At 33.5% G+C, this 15811-nt stretch overlaps 2 protein-coding genes across 2 annotated transcripts; both read right to left on the reverse strand.

Annotated features, from left to right (window-relative positions):
* Nucleotides 1–1970: 1970 nt before the first annotated feature.
* On the reverse strand, nt 1971–3205 carry LOC121115319 (dimethyladenosine transferase). The gene has a single exon (XM_040709550.2). The coding sequence runs from the start codon at nt 3111–3113 to the stop codon at nt 2175–2177; it is 939 nt and encodes a 312-aa protein (XP_040565484.1). The 5' UTR covers nt 3114–3205; the 3' UTR covers nt 1971–2174.
* A 1521-nt stretch (nt 3206–4726) lies between these two features.
* On the reverse strand, nt 4727–6438 carry LOC121115320 (uncharacterized). The gene is made up of 4 exons (XM_040709551.2): nt 6286–6438; nt 5866–6224; nt 5105–5791; nt 4727–5032 (listed from the first exon to the last, which is right to left on the reverse strand). The coding sequence occupies exons 2-4, from the start codon at nt 6211–6213 to the stop codon at nt 4856–4858; spliced, it is 1212 nt and encodes a 403-aa protein (XP_040565485.1). The 5' UTR covers nt 6214–6224; nt 6286–6438; the 3' UTR covers nt 4727–4855.
* Nucleotides 6439–15811: the final 9373 nt, after the last annotated feature.

A 15811-nucleotide genomic window follows, 5' to 3' on the forward strand; every position in this document is an offset into this window, starting at 1 on the left:
TATAATTGGAATTAACCGTTAAAAGACCAGTTTTTGTCTAAAGTACACGATATATTCGGATCCGTAGCCAAAGTGGCAAGAGCTGTATTTATAAATAAAACTGTATCAATTCTTAAGTCAGTGGGAAGTTTCCAAGGGGAGTCGTAAGTCATAAAATAAAACCTCAGCTCTAGTCCTTTTCAATTTCAAAAGAGAATAAGAATATAACTTGGAATAGTAATAAAAAGGTTATTTTTCCCTCCGGTTCTGGGTGTGAGAACCGAAAAATTATGGAAATTAATAAAACTATTTAAAAATTAAGAACCGAAAATACTCAGAACTAAAATTACTGCGCGAAATCGTTCGTTACATGACGACTTCAAGTCTAGTCCCTGTCAATTTGTTGATCTTTGACACGAGTCAAATTGAAAGAGGAACCTATGAAAGAACCGAAAAATCTATAATGTTCGGTTATGGAAAAGTGAACTGAAAAATTATGCTAGTTACTCGTATAATTCTTTTAAAAGAATTGAAAGTATCCTGATCGAAAATTAGGACTCCTAATCCATCACGTGTACACTCCTTGGCCAACATAATTTGAATACAAGTGATGCAACAAAGAGGGATCCTCTCATCGACCGATATGTAATAATTAGTCATTATTTGATCTTAATATTATACCGTGTGTTCCAGCAAATCATTGACAATAGAGCTCAAACCAAAGGCAGAATTCATGTAAAAAGATGATGAGAAGTAGATGAGTTTTTCTATGAAAAGATTATTTATTTTTATGAAAAAGCTTGGGAACTTAAGATTTTTGTGATATTATTCTTTCTGAAGAGGTGTCCAATGGAGACGAAATCGATTAAATTTTAATGACCATCTAATCATCTTCCTTTTATTGTGTTTGCTGAGTCATGTCCGTCATCTTCAGAGTTTTTTGTAATTGATAATTTTGGTAGAATACATAGTCACGATATGATTGATTGCTTAAGTTATTTGCAAATTTGAACCAAACACTTTGTTACCAGGTCGATAAATGTTTAAGTATTCAAAAATCAACATTGTGTGATTGTATTTTTCATTGGAGTTTTGTCTTCGGGTTAAAGTCGAGTTCGATTTTAAAATTATTTTGAAAATGGGGGCTATACACAGGATCTAAAGACACCACTTATAATTTCCCATGCGTTATTTCTAGTGAGTGGTCTAGTCAGTAGAATAGTGGTATTGATATTTTTAACTTAGGGTATTTCAACTGAGGAAGGCCAACTTTGCAATAGAATCAGTTATAGAAACGGCAGCGTTAATGTGTTATCTCTAAATATTAATATATTAACGGAAAATTTTGTCAAGAATAACATTTTGAAATCTTGGAAACAATAATTTTCAAAAAATGGTTCCATATTCAATCAGAAAACTATTCCTTGTAATATATTTTCTGTTTCGCATGTTTTGACGGATTTAAGGCTAAATTTGGCCTTAATGAATGGAAAAATTTCCAAGAGATGTCAAGTACTTAGTAAAAAAAATCTTGCTTTTTTTAATACAGTATACTTAGAATCTTTGTTGATCAGAACAGGGAACCTTTTAGCTTCGATTCCATGTCTAGGAAAAAGTTGTACCAATATGATTAAAGCAATACTTATGATGTATAACTCGAGTCCCTAGCTCTGGCCACAATATATGTAACTCACAGGTTCTTACAGAGGTGACATTGAATATACTTTTCCACGTTAATTTATGTCCAGGCTCTATTCCATTAATTAATTATCTTAAATCTTACAAACTATTTTAATATAATAATAAATTCTTTCGAAAGGGTTCACTTTGTCAATCAGAGGCCGCAGGTTCCTTTTCTCTAGAGTTTTATTATATTATAAATAAAAAAAAATGTAGCGTGGGGGAATTCATTCATTTTTTTTTTTTTGAAAATGCTCGTAAGATAAATTATAATAAATGGAATTATGTTAATTTAACAATGAACTTCATACTAGATAGGTAATTAAATTTTATTTGACACAGAGTATAATAAGGGGGCTTATATAGATGATCAATTAATTAAATAAACATATTTAATACATAATTGTTAATCATACAAAATACTCAATTTTTTATAATAAGTTATATCTCCTAATTTGTTATTAGCAATATGCGTTTAATATTTGAAGCAACCAGATTCCTATAGGATGAATATATCAAACAAAGTGTACACCCACGGAATTGAAGGCATGCATCAACTTCATAAAATCATCAATATCCATTGTTCGAGGTCTTTTTTCCGAAAAGTCAATACTCTCGAGTACATCAACTATCAATTCCTTAATAGAGAACTCCTCCGGCAACATTTCTTCCTTTAGAGACATATGCGTCCTGTAGTTTTTGTCAAGAGTCAGAAGGACGGGAGTTTGAGAGAATGCGGCACCAAGAGTTTTATTTTTCCTCACGAAACAAATACGGGTGAGTCCATCCCATTCTTTGAAATTAATGGGAGGAGGGGGATTCTTGGGCTCAATGCGTACGACTGAGGACTCTACCTTAGGAGGAGGTCTAAAGTTGTTTTTCCCCACTTTGAGCAAGTGATGCACCGTGGAGAGTAGTTGTGTATTGATGGAGAGGCGGCAATAGAGTTTATCACCGGGGGGAGCAATGAGTCTTTGTGCAAATTCCCTTTGGAACATGAGAACGGCAACACGGAAGAATGGGCGGTGAAGAAGGAGTTTGAAGACGAGGGGACTTGAGATTTGATATGGAACATTGGCAACACAGACGTCAAAGAAGGGAAGATCCGTTTTAATTGCGTCTCCGACAATGATATCCAATTTGGATTTATATGAACTATGTTGAAAGCGCTTTTGTAGTTCTGCCACCATCCGAGGATCCACTTCACAGACGATGACTCGCTTTACTTTCTCCAAGAGTTTGGCAGTTAAATTACCAGTTCCAGGACCGATTTCCAAAACGGTGTCTGTGGATCGAAGGCCTGACTTTTCGACTATTGAATCAACCACAGCTGGATTTTTAAGGATGTGCTGACCGAGAGTAGTGTTGAATACAAGGCCTTGGCGTCCTCCGGCAGCTTCCGAGGACTTTGACTGAGTCCGACTGCTCCTCTTTTCTGACTTTACCTTTCCCATCACGGTCACTTAGTTAACTTAATGGTATTTTATTTAATACATTAATTTTTAATTCATCCACGTGAGTAAATGAAAATCAAAACACGTAGTGTTTATTTATTTTATTTTGTAGTAGTTGTATTCTCAAATCACCAAACCTCTTCAAAAATAAATTTTCAGCCCTTATTCGACCAGAAACCTCGTTTGTCCCTGAAACATAGTGACATTTATTTGCATAATTATACAAAAGAAGTAAAAATGCACACATTTTTAAGTGTGCTGAGATACTATTTATACAGTTTTTTTTGTGCAAGTTAAGAAGATGAGTGTACTATTACACAGAATTTGCTCATTTTCCCATCATCACTCCTAATGATTAAATTCAATTATGTTCAACGGAGTTTTAGATATTATTTTATCAACCTCTTATTATTTTTTTCCATAAAATTAAATCCAAATCAATATTGCTGCCGAATTCTAAATCTCTTAAAACCATAATACTCTTTATTAAATTAAGTTGTAAATATTTTCGCTTCAAATAAATCCATTTGGCGTAAAAACAGTTGAAAATTCATTTTTAAACCAAACCCATAAATATGGTTATTTTATATCATTTAAGTTGCATATTATCAGGATTGGATGATTGCATATAAAATATAATTTAGATGTATGAAGTTAAAATAATTTTTTTGCGAAGAATAAACTATCATTTATGGTTTTTTTAAAAATTTCTTTCATATTCAAAAGTGGGATCAAAAGGGAATAAGATGCTCAAACTTCAAATAAACAATTATCGAAACCCAAATTTTATGCGAATAAACTAATTACAGAACTGCGCGTCACATACTACTGGAATTGAATAGATTTTTGTCAACAAAGTAAGATTATGTTGACTTGTTTCATTAATCAATATTAGTATAAAATAAAGTTTTATAAATTAGAAAAACCATTTCATGAAATATAGTTGAAATAAAAAAGCAAGTAATATATGTAGAGGAGCATCCGCAGCATTAAATCTTTGGTTTTTGGGAAAAGTTTTATTTAAAATATTAAACTTTCTGAAAAAAATGAAATTTTTATTGCAAATATTAAACTTTTTGAAATAAATTTTTTTTCAAATTTTTTATTTTTTTATTTCAAATATTAAATTTATTGAAAAACAAATTCAAATATTAAATTTATTGAAAAACAAATTCAAATATTAAATTTTTTTGAAAAAAATGTCAAAAATCCACAGCTGTTCACAAAAAATTTCAAAAATCCATAGCCATTTTTAAAAAAATATTTCCAACATCCATAGCTATTCACAGAAAATTAAGTTTTGTGAAAAAAAAATTTAAAATATGAAATTTTTTGGATTTTTTTTTCGAAAATCCATAGCCAATCTTAGAAAAAAAAATTTTTTGGAAAAAAATTTCAAACATGAAATTTCAAAGATAATCATTTTGAGAAAAAAATTATACTATTAAATTTTCTAGTAAAAAGTAAAAATTTCTTATTTTTTACGAGTTGAAGTTAATTTTATGTTAAACTTATTATAAGTCATAAACTCATAACTACATCATTCATCAACTGCCCATAAGTAAACAAGAATATAAGTTTCTGAAGGCTCTCTCACATGACAACTTGAATAATTTTGTTTATCTAGCTGGAATTTATTGTTTTCTTATTTTAAAAATTAAATTCGAATGTCAATATTTGACACATTACAATCATTCAATTGTATATATAATTATGTATTGAACAATTAGAACTGGATGTAATTATATAAATCCTTTTGTAGCAGCTTCCTCATGAAATTCAATAAGGACATTAAAAAAATATGGATCCTTTTTCGCAATTTTTAGAATCAACTCTTCCCACATAGAGGTACACTGCTCAGAAGAAATATCAATGGGGACTTTGTCGTCTTCAGGAATAGAGGATTTCATATAAAATATCTACGGCAAAAATCGAGAAATGAACTGATTACATATTCTATGCGATTAAAAATTTAATTATTGTAGTTTTACCGGCAACATTTGTGCAGTCAGGAAATACAAAATGGGATATTTATCTTCGTACTCCTGAATCATGGATTCGAAGGGATACAATTGAGATACGTCTAGTCCCAGAACATCCATATGAAACGAAAGGCGGTCATAGTAGAACCTAAGATATGACTTAGTGTGTTCTTTTCTTTCTTTAGGAGAAATACTGAATCCAAAAAATATAGCCAAATCCTTGACAGGACTACTGTAGAAAGGAAATTGCCAATCCAAGATGACTCCATCCTCCAAATTGCCCTCTTTATCATGCTTGAACATAAAGTTATTTGTCCATCCATCACCATGATTTATAACGCAAAAATTACTATCAAAGTTCTTAAAAGCTGATCTGATAACATATTCAGCCTGCGGGATCACAGCCTCGAAACGTTCTGCTAGATCTTTCCTTCCTCCATGTTCAAGGGCCTTGACCTGTCCTTTGTAGATACTTTCGTGTAAGGCCAAGACAGCGGATAAATCCAAATCTTCTTTCATTCTGAGGATCTCAGTCAATTCTTGCTCTTTATCCGAGTTGTTTGTCATGAGTGCGTGGGAGTAGGCGTGAAGACGTCCGAATTGGTCTAGAGCCCATTTAATATGAGTCTCTTTCATTCCAAATTTTGGACTCATCATGGAATATCCTTTCATTTTTAAGTCTTCCATCACAACAACCTGTTGATATATTATTATATTATAGGTAGGACATATTTTATTCAAAATCAAGGCTCAAGTCTCTCATTTCTTACAGGAACTGATTTTGAAGAATAATAACATTTCGGAGCTCGGAGCCCCACTTTGTCCCCCATTTTTTGAAGTAGGGGAAGAAATGTTTTGTAGATATTCACTTCTTTTTCAAAGACAAGGAGTTTCTTGATAAATTCCTCATTTTCTTTAGACATACCTTTGACCACATAATGAAAGGATTCCCTTGATTCACCAGGGATCCTGACCTTCACTTCAACTGCGTCCAATTGGCTCAAAAAGTTGTCTAAGCTTGTGGAACCTGCTGAGCTTTTTATTTGACAAATGTCAATCTTCTCTGAATTTGTGAGTGCCAATTCGTTTGCAATGGCTTTTTTCACGATATCCTCCATTTTAGCTACACCTTAAAATATACATTTAAGAAATATGAAGAATTCAGTTTAGTCTACCTTATTTAAATATACCTAATGTGATCCACTTAATAGAGAAACGACTATTAATGCACAAACAATATGTATGATGAAAAGATAAGGTCCTAGCTGTATGTAAGACAAAATGTACCTGTGAAAATATGTCTTCATTAAATGATTTTCTATTTGTACACTGAAGTGCTGTAGAATTTCAGCTCACTAGTTGTTATTTACTTGCACAAAAACTATGCAATAAAAAAAAACGATATTCATTCTAGTAAAATTTCCTATAATTTATAAATAATATATTTGTTGTGTACTAGTTGAAATTTTTTCATTTGGTCATTCTAATCACCAACTATTAGTTAATACTATCATTTTATTTTGATATTTCAAATTACATGGTTATGATGTATTTATGAATAATATACCTGAGGGCATTTGGATTTTTTAGGTGGGTTTCAATGTGGCATGGATTGGAAATCACTAGAGGTGGAAACATTGACTCAAGACATGCAACTCGATTTAAGACCTTATTTTTAAGTCTTTCAACTCGACTTGGTCTCACAGTCAAAGACTCACGACTTCACTTGGAATCGACTGTTAAGACTCGTCACTCGACTTGGACTCCAAAGTTAGTTTAATGAAATGAACTCAAAAGAAAACTCGAACTTGACTCAATATAGATATTCAAGTACTGTACTCGATAAAAAGTTACGTAAATTACATTTTAGAAATTTAATTTTTTTTTGTAAAGAATAGGATAATTCAATTTCTAAATATAAAAATTTTTGAATTTAGATTTAATAATTTTGAAAAATAACTTTCTTGCATTAAGATTTGGATTATAATCGTAATGTGCAGAGTAACCAATCAAATATATATATAGAAAATAAGGCAAAAAAATGTGAATAGAACATGAAAAAGCTGACAAAAATTCACAACTAAAAGGTGGCGCAGAGATCCTTGAGTCTAATAAACAAAAAATCTAGTAAATAACTTTTAAACCCCATTTTTAGTTAACATATTAGTATTACAATAAATATCGTATCCTAAAGCTGGGACTATAAATTATCAATTAATTTTCGGAACATTTTATTATGAAACCACGGAATCTTTTCATGATGTTTTTTGTATCATACAATTTTTGAATTTTTATCAAGTTGTAAACATTGCAGTCCGAATGGTTAAGGATTAATTCCAAATTTTAGACCTGGAGCAATGGATAACGTAAATCATATGTTGTGAAAATACAAAATATTTAACAGGAATCAACTTTAAGAAATGTTATCCTCTGTAGGGACAGGATTGGAACCAAATAAAAAAGATCATTATATCCAAGTATTCAATTAAGGAATTTGAATAGATATTTCACTAGAGACCACGACGTGTTACCTTAATTACACAAAAATTACAGTTTATTTTGTTGTCAGCTCTTGATTTTTCTACTTCTTTCCACTTTTATCAGTGTTCAGAATATTGATTGATTGAATTCCAATTATCTCTTATTTAGGTGTTGTGAACCATTCCCAATAATTAATTATTATTAAATAATAATTACTCCATCATTGGGAAGAATTGGTTAACTACGCACTGATTTTGGGCCTTTTTTTGAGCCTATATTTAGTAGGGATGTCCGGGTCTCAAAATGTTGACCTTCCGTTCCATCTTAAATCTTAAACACGCTTCCAAATTAGATGCAAAAGCGTCCAATAAAAATTGACTTTGCTAAATTAGGTCATCTTAACCATCAAGAATTTATTGTTTGTAGGAAAAATACATATTTAAGAATAATGGTAAAAAATTTTTCATTCATGAAAGATACTAAAAGTTTTACTAAACTAACTGAATAGGGAATTGGTGAATTATAGAAAACCTTAAATATCTGCAAGAAGGTCGAGATGTACAAAGTTTTGCAATAAAAAACAAGTTATCAACTGCTAATAAACAATAATATATACAAGATTGCGCCAATGAAAGAACTCTAGGGAAAGAGCGGGTAAGGGAAAAATAAACAATTAAATCTAAAAACACCTAACCTATGATATCGTGTTATTATTGTGACGTAGCCGCTCTTATTCTTCTCTTTTCACTAGAGGGAGACGGCTTGTTCAAACAGGCTGCTTCTAATTTTAAGCTAATCAGAATTGATAACTACTAAATCCTACCATCCTTGCCTTGAGTGTCCACTTTTTACCTAGAGTCCTTTAGAGCCACTATCCTTGGGTATGTAAAAGGACTGCTAATAAGTAAACAACGTTCATGTCCCATTGGTATGACTAGACTTATATGTGAGAGCGAGGAGAGGACTAGAGCGAGACATATGGTACTCTTGATAAAAGTTTACTATTAAAAATCAGATGCCTGGCTATAATGTTATGATTTGGAGGACAGAATATGACGTATTTCTGCTCTAGAAATGAGAATATTATATATTTCAAATAACACGAGAGGAGAGTTATTATAAAAATAGTTTAATTTCTTAGGTATTTCACTAATTAATATTATTTCTATTGTACAAAGGTAGGTAGTGTGGTATTTATACCAAGAATACTTAATAGGATATTATACAAGGATTAGGAATTCATACTCGTTATAGAAAAGGAATAAGTGTTTAGTGAACAAAGTCACACTACAACCTGTAAGTGTGTAGGAAAAAGAATTACATGCTGTTATAAGGAATCATGGCGTAAGATGCATAACACTATGACATAAAATACATAACATCCCCCATTTTCTCGATCGTAGTTCCAGGGACCCACTTAGTCATACGAGAGTTATGGTTCTTGCAACATACATATGATTGCTCCTTAGTGAGGTATCCATCCAGACGGGCGCGTATTGGCTTTGAAAACGGGAATTCTGCAGGTGATTTGCCGCACGATAGAGGAGTAGAACGGTATGTGGAGAGGAGTTCATCCAGTGATGTTCCAGGATTCTTCTACATAAAATCTTTGACGATCCTCAACCCTCTTTTGGCCTGCCTGTTAGATTTGGGATGTTAGGGAGGAGAGGAGAGAAGGACACCTTCACCCCCCCATTTCGAAAACTTTTCCCAGAAGAGTGAGCTTGAGAATTGGGGACCATTGTCGGAATGTATTTGTAGGGGAAATCACCATCTAGTAAACCAGTGAAAAAGTTGGGCATGGGTGCTTTTGGTTGAGGTGCAGGACATCGGGGCGGCCTCAACCCACTTTGAGCCTGCGTCCATAAGAATGAGAATGCCCTTTTCCCCGGCATTCATATAGTCAATATGAAGGCGTTCCCAAGGATTTGAAGTTGGAAAGGAGGTAAATTTAGAAAGCGGAGATGGTTTGTTACTTTGACATGTTTTACAGGCAGCTACGAAGTCATTAATGTAATTATCTATCTTAGGCCACCATAGCTTACATCGCGCAACAGATTTTATCTTCACGATTCTTCGATGCGATAACCGAAGTTCGTCGAGGAACTTGCCTAGGAGAGAAGTATGGCATGGTTAGACGATTTCCTCAAAATAGCATTTCATTTTTCAATGAGAAGGCATGACGTTTCTTTTTGTATGAATCTTCTGTTACCTTGGACCAGTCACTTGTTCTTGCTGCTTCAATGGTAAGGTGAAGAGATGCATCCTCTTTCACAGCTGCTAGGAGGTCATTGTCGCTTGAACTAGCAGAAGAAATGGCCAGGCACCTTTACTCATCAGTAGCGTCAGGAGTTATGATTGATTCTGGATCGACTAGAGGATCCGGGAAAGAGCGGTTGTGAATCCTTTTGACTTGAATGATGTTATAATCAAATATAGCAAGGCGAAGGACGTAACGGGAGAGACGGGCCGTGCCCACAGTAGGAAGGTCTTTCTGAGGGCTAAGAATAAACTGGAGAGGCATGTGGTCTGTTTTTATTGAGAAAGTTTGGCCAGGGAGGTAGAGCTGAAAGTGTCCTAGGCCGAATATGATTCCAGTGGCTTCTCTATCGATTTGTGAGTAGTTCTTCTCGGTGCTATTCAGCTTCCGGGATGCACAGACAACAGGACGGTCCTCTCCATTCGCCAAATGGGACAAGACGGCTCCAAGTCCAATAGGCAATGCGTCTGTTGAGAGGAACAAGGGCGAAGCAGGATCATAGTGTGCAAGGATAGGTGCATTTGTTAATATTTTTCGATTTTACTAAAACTCACCTCAGCCTCATCCCTCTACGTAAAGTCCACACTTTGCCTTGTAAGTTCATGTAGAGGAGCGGCTGTCAATGAGTGATCTTTGATGAATTGGCTGTAAAACTGTACGAGTCTGAGGAAGTATTTGACCTGGGAGGAGGTCGTCGGGCTTGGGAACTTGACGACAGGTCGTACTAGTTCTGGTTCAATCGATTTGCCTCCCGCAGACACTCTGAATCCGAGGTAAGTAAGCCCATCGCTTGCGAAGGCACACTTACTTTTCTTGAGACGTGCTCCAGCGTCACTGATTATTCGTAAACCAACCGAAGAGTGCAGAGGCGTTCAGGCATTCATTTTGAGGCCCAAGGTTTTTTTTTATGGTGAGTAGGTCCTTAGAACGATTCTCGAGTTTAAATTGTCCAAAGCAGTGGAGAAAATCTAACTTAGTAAATCACTTTGACCCGACAAGGTCTCCGAACAGTTCGTCCGTGTGAGGCAAGGGATGGATGTGTTAAATCATATATTTTTATTAAAGGGAGATGTTTAGTGAGGAAAATAGTGTGTATTTTAGGCATATCAAAAAGAAAGCGAAAATCAGTATGGTAACCCTAATAATTTGAAGAATGTTTTGAAGAAGAGCAGCTTAGCTGTCAAGACCTTTAATTAGATCAGCTACAATCAGCTGTGACAATGGAGGAGGGCGGGAAGAAAATAATCAAAAATTAATCCAATGTTGATCTTCAATTCTACACTGAGTCCAACAAGGACTTAAAAGTTACATTTGTAATTACGCAACAAATCCTCAAAGTTACTCTCTGTCTTTTATGAGCACACACAAATGTTCAATCAGGTTATAAATATAATTGAAGCTAGTGTGAAAAGAAGTTCAGAGTCAATAATATTGACAACAGCTGAGGAATTCTTCAGATGATCAATTCCAAAAAAGTGGGGCAACATAAAAATACAAACGATTTACGTCACTAGATATATTCACTCAACAATGATTTGGGAAAGAATGAAGAAAAATAAAAAAAAAAAAAAAAAAAAAATAGCACACGGAACAACCGTTTTTTCTTTTATAATCTCAAAACAGTTATTTATACACACTTTTGGCTCAGTTTTACCCATTGGTAAATTGAGGTATTTCACTTTATCATAATATATAATTGAAAATAATACCATGTGGCTTGCACTTTACACTTTGGGGCGTTTTTTACGAACTAATAGGAAGGATGTAACTAGACAGTTCTTGGGATGGACCGTTTTCGGACCTTCTATAACTGAAATAAGTTGCAAGATAGAATATATGACGTTATGAATAAACTACTTTTCCTATGGTTTGATGTTGTATTCACTTGGATTAATTATAATTATATGTGCACATAATAATATTTAATTAATATTTTAACTAATGTCTCCAAGGTATCAAATACAATAAGATCATTAATTAGACTTTCCATGTATTATGAATAAAATAACAGAGAAAATCCTGAGACTCTTCGTTATTTTTTCTTCATGTGTTATATTTATTTACTTACTAGGTAGTGCTCCTTGTTATACAAGTTTATTAAGTCAAGAAAAACATGTTACATCATTTCTTAGAAAGTATGTATTTTTATTAAATATACATAGGTTATGTACATACATAAATACAGAGAAGGGCACCTATATACGTATGTTTTTATTATAAAAACATAAGCCTTTTGAAATTCTTCCAAAGACTGATTTACATATATTTAACTCATACACGATCAAATGTCTACATTTTTCTCACTTGGGACGTTGTTATCCCAATTAAATAGAAGATGTTGTTGTAAGTGTTGAATAGTGTAAGGGTAACTGATTATATTTTAATATGAGAAGGTACATAAAAAAGAAAGATATACAATAGTTATATGTAAGTAAATATAGTAACACACCCCTCAAGATATATTAATAACATTTATATACATATAAACCACAATAATTGCGAAAATAGTATACATTATGTCTTGGGGTTTGCAGTAGTTTTTAATTAAAGAAATTTATCATGTCTTATGTAAGTTTTCCATTAATAATGATTTCGTAGAAGTGCCGACTAGGAGTTATAGAAGTTATGACTCCTTCCCAATCCCATCGCTTGGTTCGTGTATTTTGAATGAGCATGTGATCTCCATCATTGAATTTCGTAGATTTGGATCCATGTATCATCGGTAAGCTACCACTCGTACGTCTTCCGAACATTAGCTCTGAAGGTGAAGTATCCTTTTCTTTAGGTACATTTCGCAATGTCCTTCATTCCTTGATATTTCTCGAGTAAATATTTCGCATTTTTAACTGTATCTTCGGCATGACTGTTGCTTTCGGGCTGATATGGCGGAGAGCTATCATATACTATTGGATTATATTTACATAAGTAAGTGAATTCCTTACGAAATTGGGTCCCTTTATCTGAACGAATATACATCCAAAGTCCATTAACCATTCGTTGATAATTTTGATGATGTCACATGAAGTTGTTGAACGTAATTTTTCGACGAAAAGAAACCTGGAAAATCTTTCAGCCATTACTAAGTTATCCTCAATAATTAAAAAAGTCCATAGATACACATAGGATAGAAAACAATGCATTTCTTCATTCGTGGTTGATTTTGAAGGCCGAAGTTGTTGACATTCATTGCAGTTTTCCACCATCTCATTAGACATACCTGACCAAAAGTACAGTTGACTGGCAAGTTTTCTTGTGCGACTAACAGCTGTATATCCAGCATATAATTTTTTATATTTCTTAGGGATAATAATTCTGTCATCGTATACGAGTAGACCATTAAAATAAGTTATATTCTCCCGAATTGATAATAGTTGTCGAGCAGGATGTTTTTTTTGGGTACTAGGCAACTTCCTATAAAACATATTCGTATAAGGACAATTCGTATAAAACATTTTCGTATAAGGACATTTCGTATAAAAACAAATTTGTATAAAAACAATTTGGTATAAATTTATGAGGAAACGGAGCATAGACTTTATTAATTGTCATTTTATAGCCCTAATTTTGGTGTTATTTTCGGGTACCAATGATACTTAAGTAACTACTAAGAGCCCCTTACAACCTCCCAATTGTACGCCGAATGTGGGGGTGGGGGATTTCTGGTACCACTGGGTCCCAAAACGGGATGGAATCCCCAATTAATACTTGAAGAAACTACTAAGAGTCCCTAACAGCCACGTAATCGTACCCCGAATGTTGGGGGTATTTTCAGGTACCGCTGGGTCCCAAAACGGGATACAACCCACCGCCGATACTTGAAGAAAATACTAAGATCCCCTCACAGCCCCCGAATCGTACCCCGATTATATTAGAGGAATATATACCAGATTATAATTTTAAGCCAATAAGAACCCAAAAACCCCACCAACCTTCGGGGTGCAATGGGAAGGTTGTGAGGATCAGCGACTCTCTTGATCCTAACACCTTTTTCAGAGAAGGAAAATATTTGAAGTATTCTGTCAGAATGAATATTTTAATGTCTACAACATTCATTGCTTTCATGCTTTAACAAGTTCGAAACAAAATAAAGTGGTATTTGCTTAAATAGTGTTACATGATGAGGGATGAATGAAAAAAAAAAAATCAAGTTTAAATATACGTAAAATTGCTATCTAGGTAAAATCATTCTTTGAGGCTTATAGAAAAACATTGATATACAATACCTCTAATAGGTATGTAAACATATTTAAATCCATTTAGTCACACCTCATTGATTTCAACAAAATACTATCATAACATTATTTATAACTAATGGTTTAGTATGAGTTACTTGACAATTAAACTACGTTTTGTAGTAACATATTTTTGATTTCTTTGTTGAAATCCCGTTAGTTTTGAGGATTTCTAAGAACTTTTTTAGTATCGAGTTTGAGTATTTACATATTTAAATATGTAAGTATTGAATAGCTTATACTTAATTTAATCCTTGAAAATACAGTTAAGCAAATGAACAGGTAAAGTGCCTACTTATTATAAGGCATGATCATACTAACAAACAATTCAAAGCCGCAAGATGGCGTAGTGATTTGGAGTCAAATAAACAAACAAATAAGTAAAACAAATCTCATACTTAGCGATGAAAATCGTGTGTATTTTGGGGATGTTAAAAAAGAAACCGAAATTAACATGGTACCCCTGACAATTTGAAGAATGTTATGGAGGAGGCAGCCTAGCTGTCATGACATTCCATTATATCAGCTACAATCAGCTGTGACAAGGGATGAGAGGGGAAAAAAATACACAAGGACATTGCCAAGAAGTACTCCGACGTCGATCTTCATTTCTACGAGGACTCCTACTACCTTATATTATAGAAAAATATTCAATGTTGAATAAAAAAAAAGGGTATATTTAAAAAATATGCATCCCCAAGGATTTATGTTCCATTTTGAATTTTTTAAGTGATCCCATTTTGAAATATTAAAATTATCTACTCAACGTGAATGGATCCCTTTATTGTTTCGATCCTGGTATATCCTTCCCGAGGAAGGAGTCCACTCTACTACCTTATGAGGTTTGGTAGTTTTCATCGGATAAATTATCTTCCTGTTATACCTCGTGGAATTCGGAATCCAAATTCGAAAATCTCTTAAGATGGATAATCGGTGTACGGTAACTTCGTATAAAACATATTTGTATAAGGACAATTCGTATAAAATATTTTCGTATAGGGACATTTCGAATAAAAACAATTTCGCATAAAACCATTTCATATAAATTTATGAGGAAACGGGGCATAGACAGTTTGAATTGTCATTGTATACACCGAATGTTGAGGGTGTTTTCGAATACCGGCGATACTTAAGTAACTACTAAGAACCCCTTGCATCCCCCTATTGTACTCCTAATGTTGGGGGTGTTTTCGGGTACTGCTGTATCCCAAAACGGGATGCAACCCACCACCGATTCTTGAAGAAACTACTAAGAGCCCCCCACTATCCCCCAATTGTACCCCGAATGTTGGGGGTGTTTTCGGTTATTGTTGGGTACCAAAACGGGACCCCCGGGGGCCCCGTTTCCTCATAAACTTATACGAAATGGTTTTATGGCGATTACGTAATTATTATTATGAGTACTACTTTTAAACAAAGAATCACTACTAATGTTTGATAAATATTTAAGTATAAGTACTTAATTATTGGATTTAAGTACAAGTACCATTGTATTTGGCCCATCCCTGATGTATACTGTGGAAATTAAAGATATTTCGAAGAGATCACTCTCTATAATTTTTCCTAATATTCAAACAAGTGATCGAATAAGTTTAAATGAACTAATTTTAAATTAATCTCAACCCATGGATTTTAAAATAAATGATTACAATTCTAACTTGGGTAAAAAAATATAGACTAAATAAATAAATTGAAATGGATTTCAATATACAAAAATTAATTTAAAAGGACTATCTGGATATC

The sequence above is a fragment of the Lepeophtheirus salmonis genome, chromosome 3 (genome assembly GCF_016086655.4).
Source record: "Lepeophtheirus salmonis chromosome 3, UVic_Lsal_1.4, whole genome shotgun sequence".
NCBI classification, from domain to species: domain Eukaryota; kingdom Metazoa; phylum Arthropoda; class Copepoda; order Siphonostomatoida; family Caligidae; genus Lepeophtheirus; species Lepeophtheirus salmonis.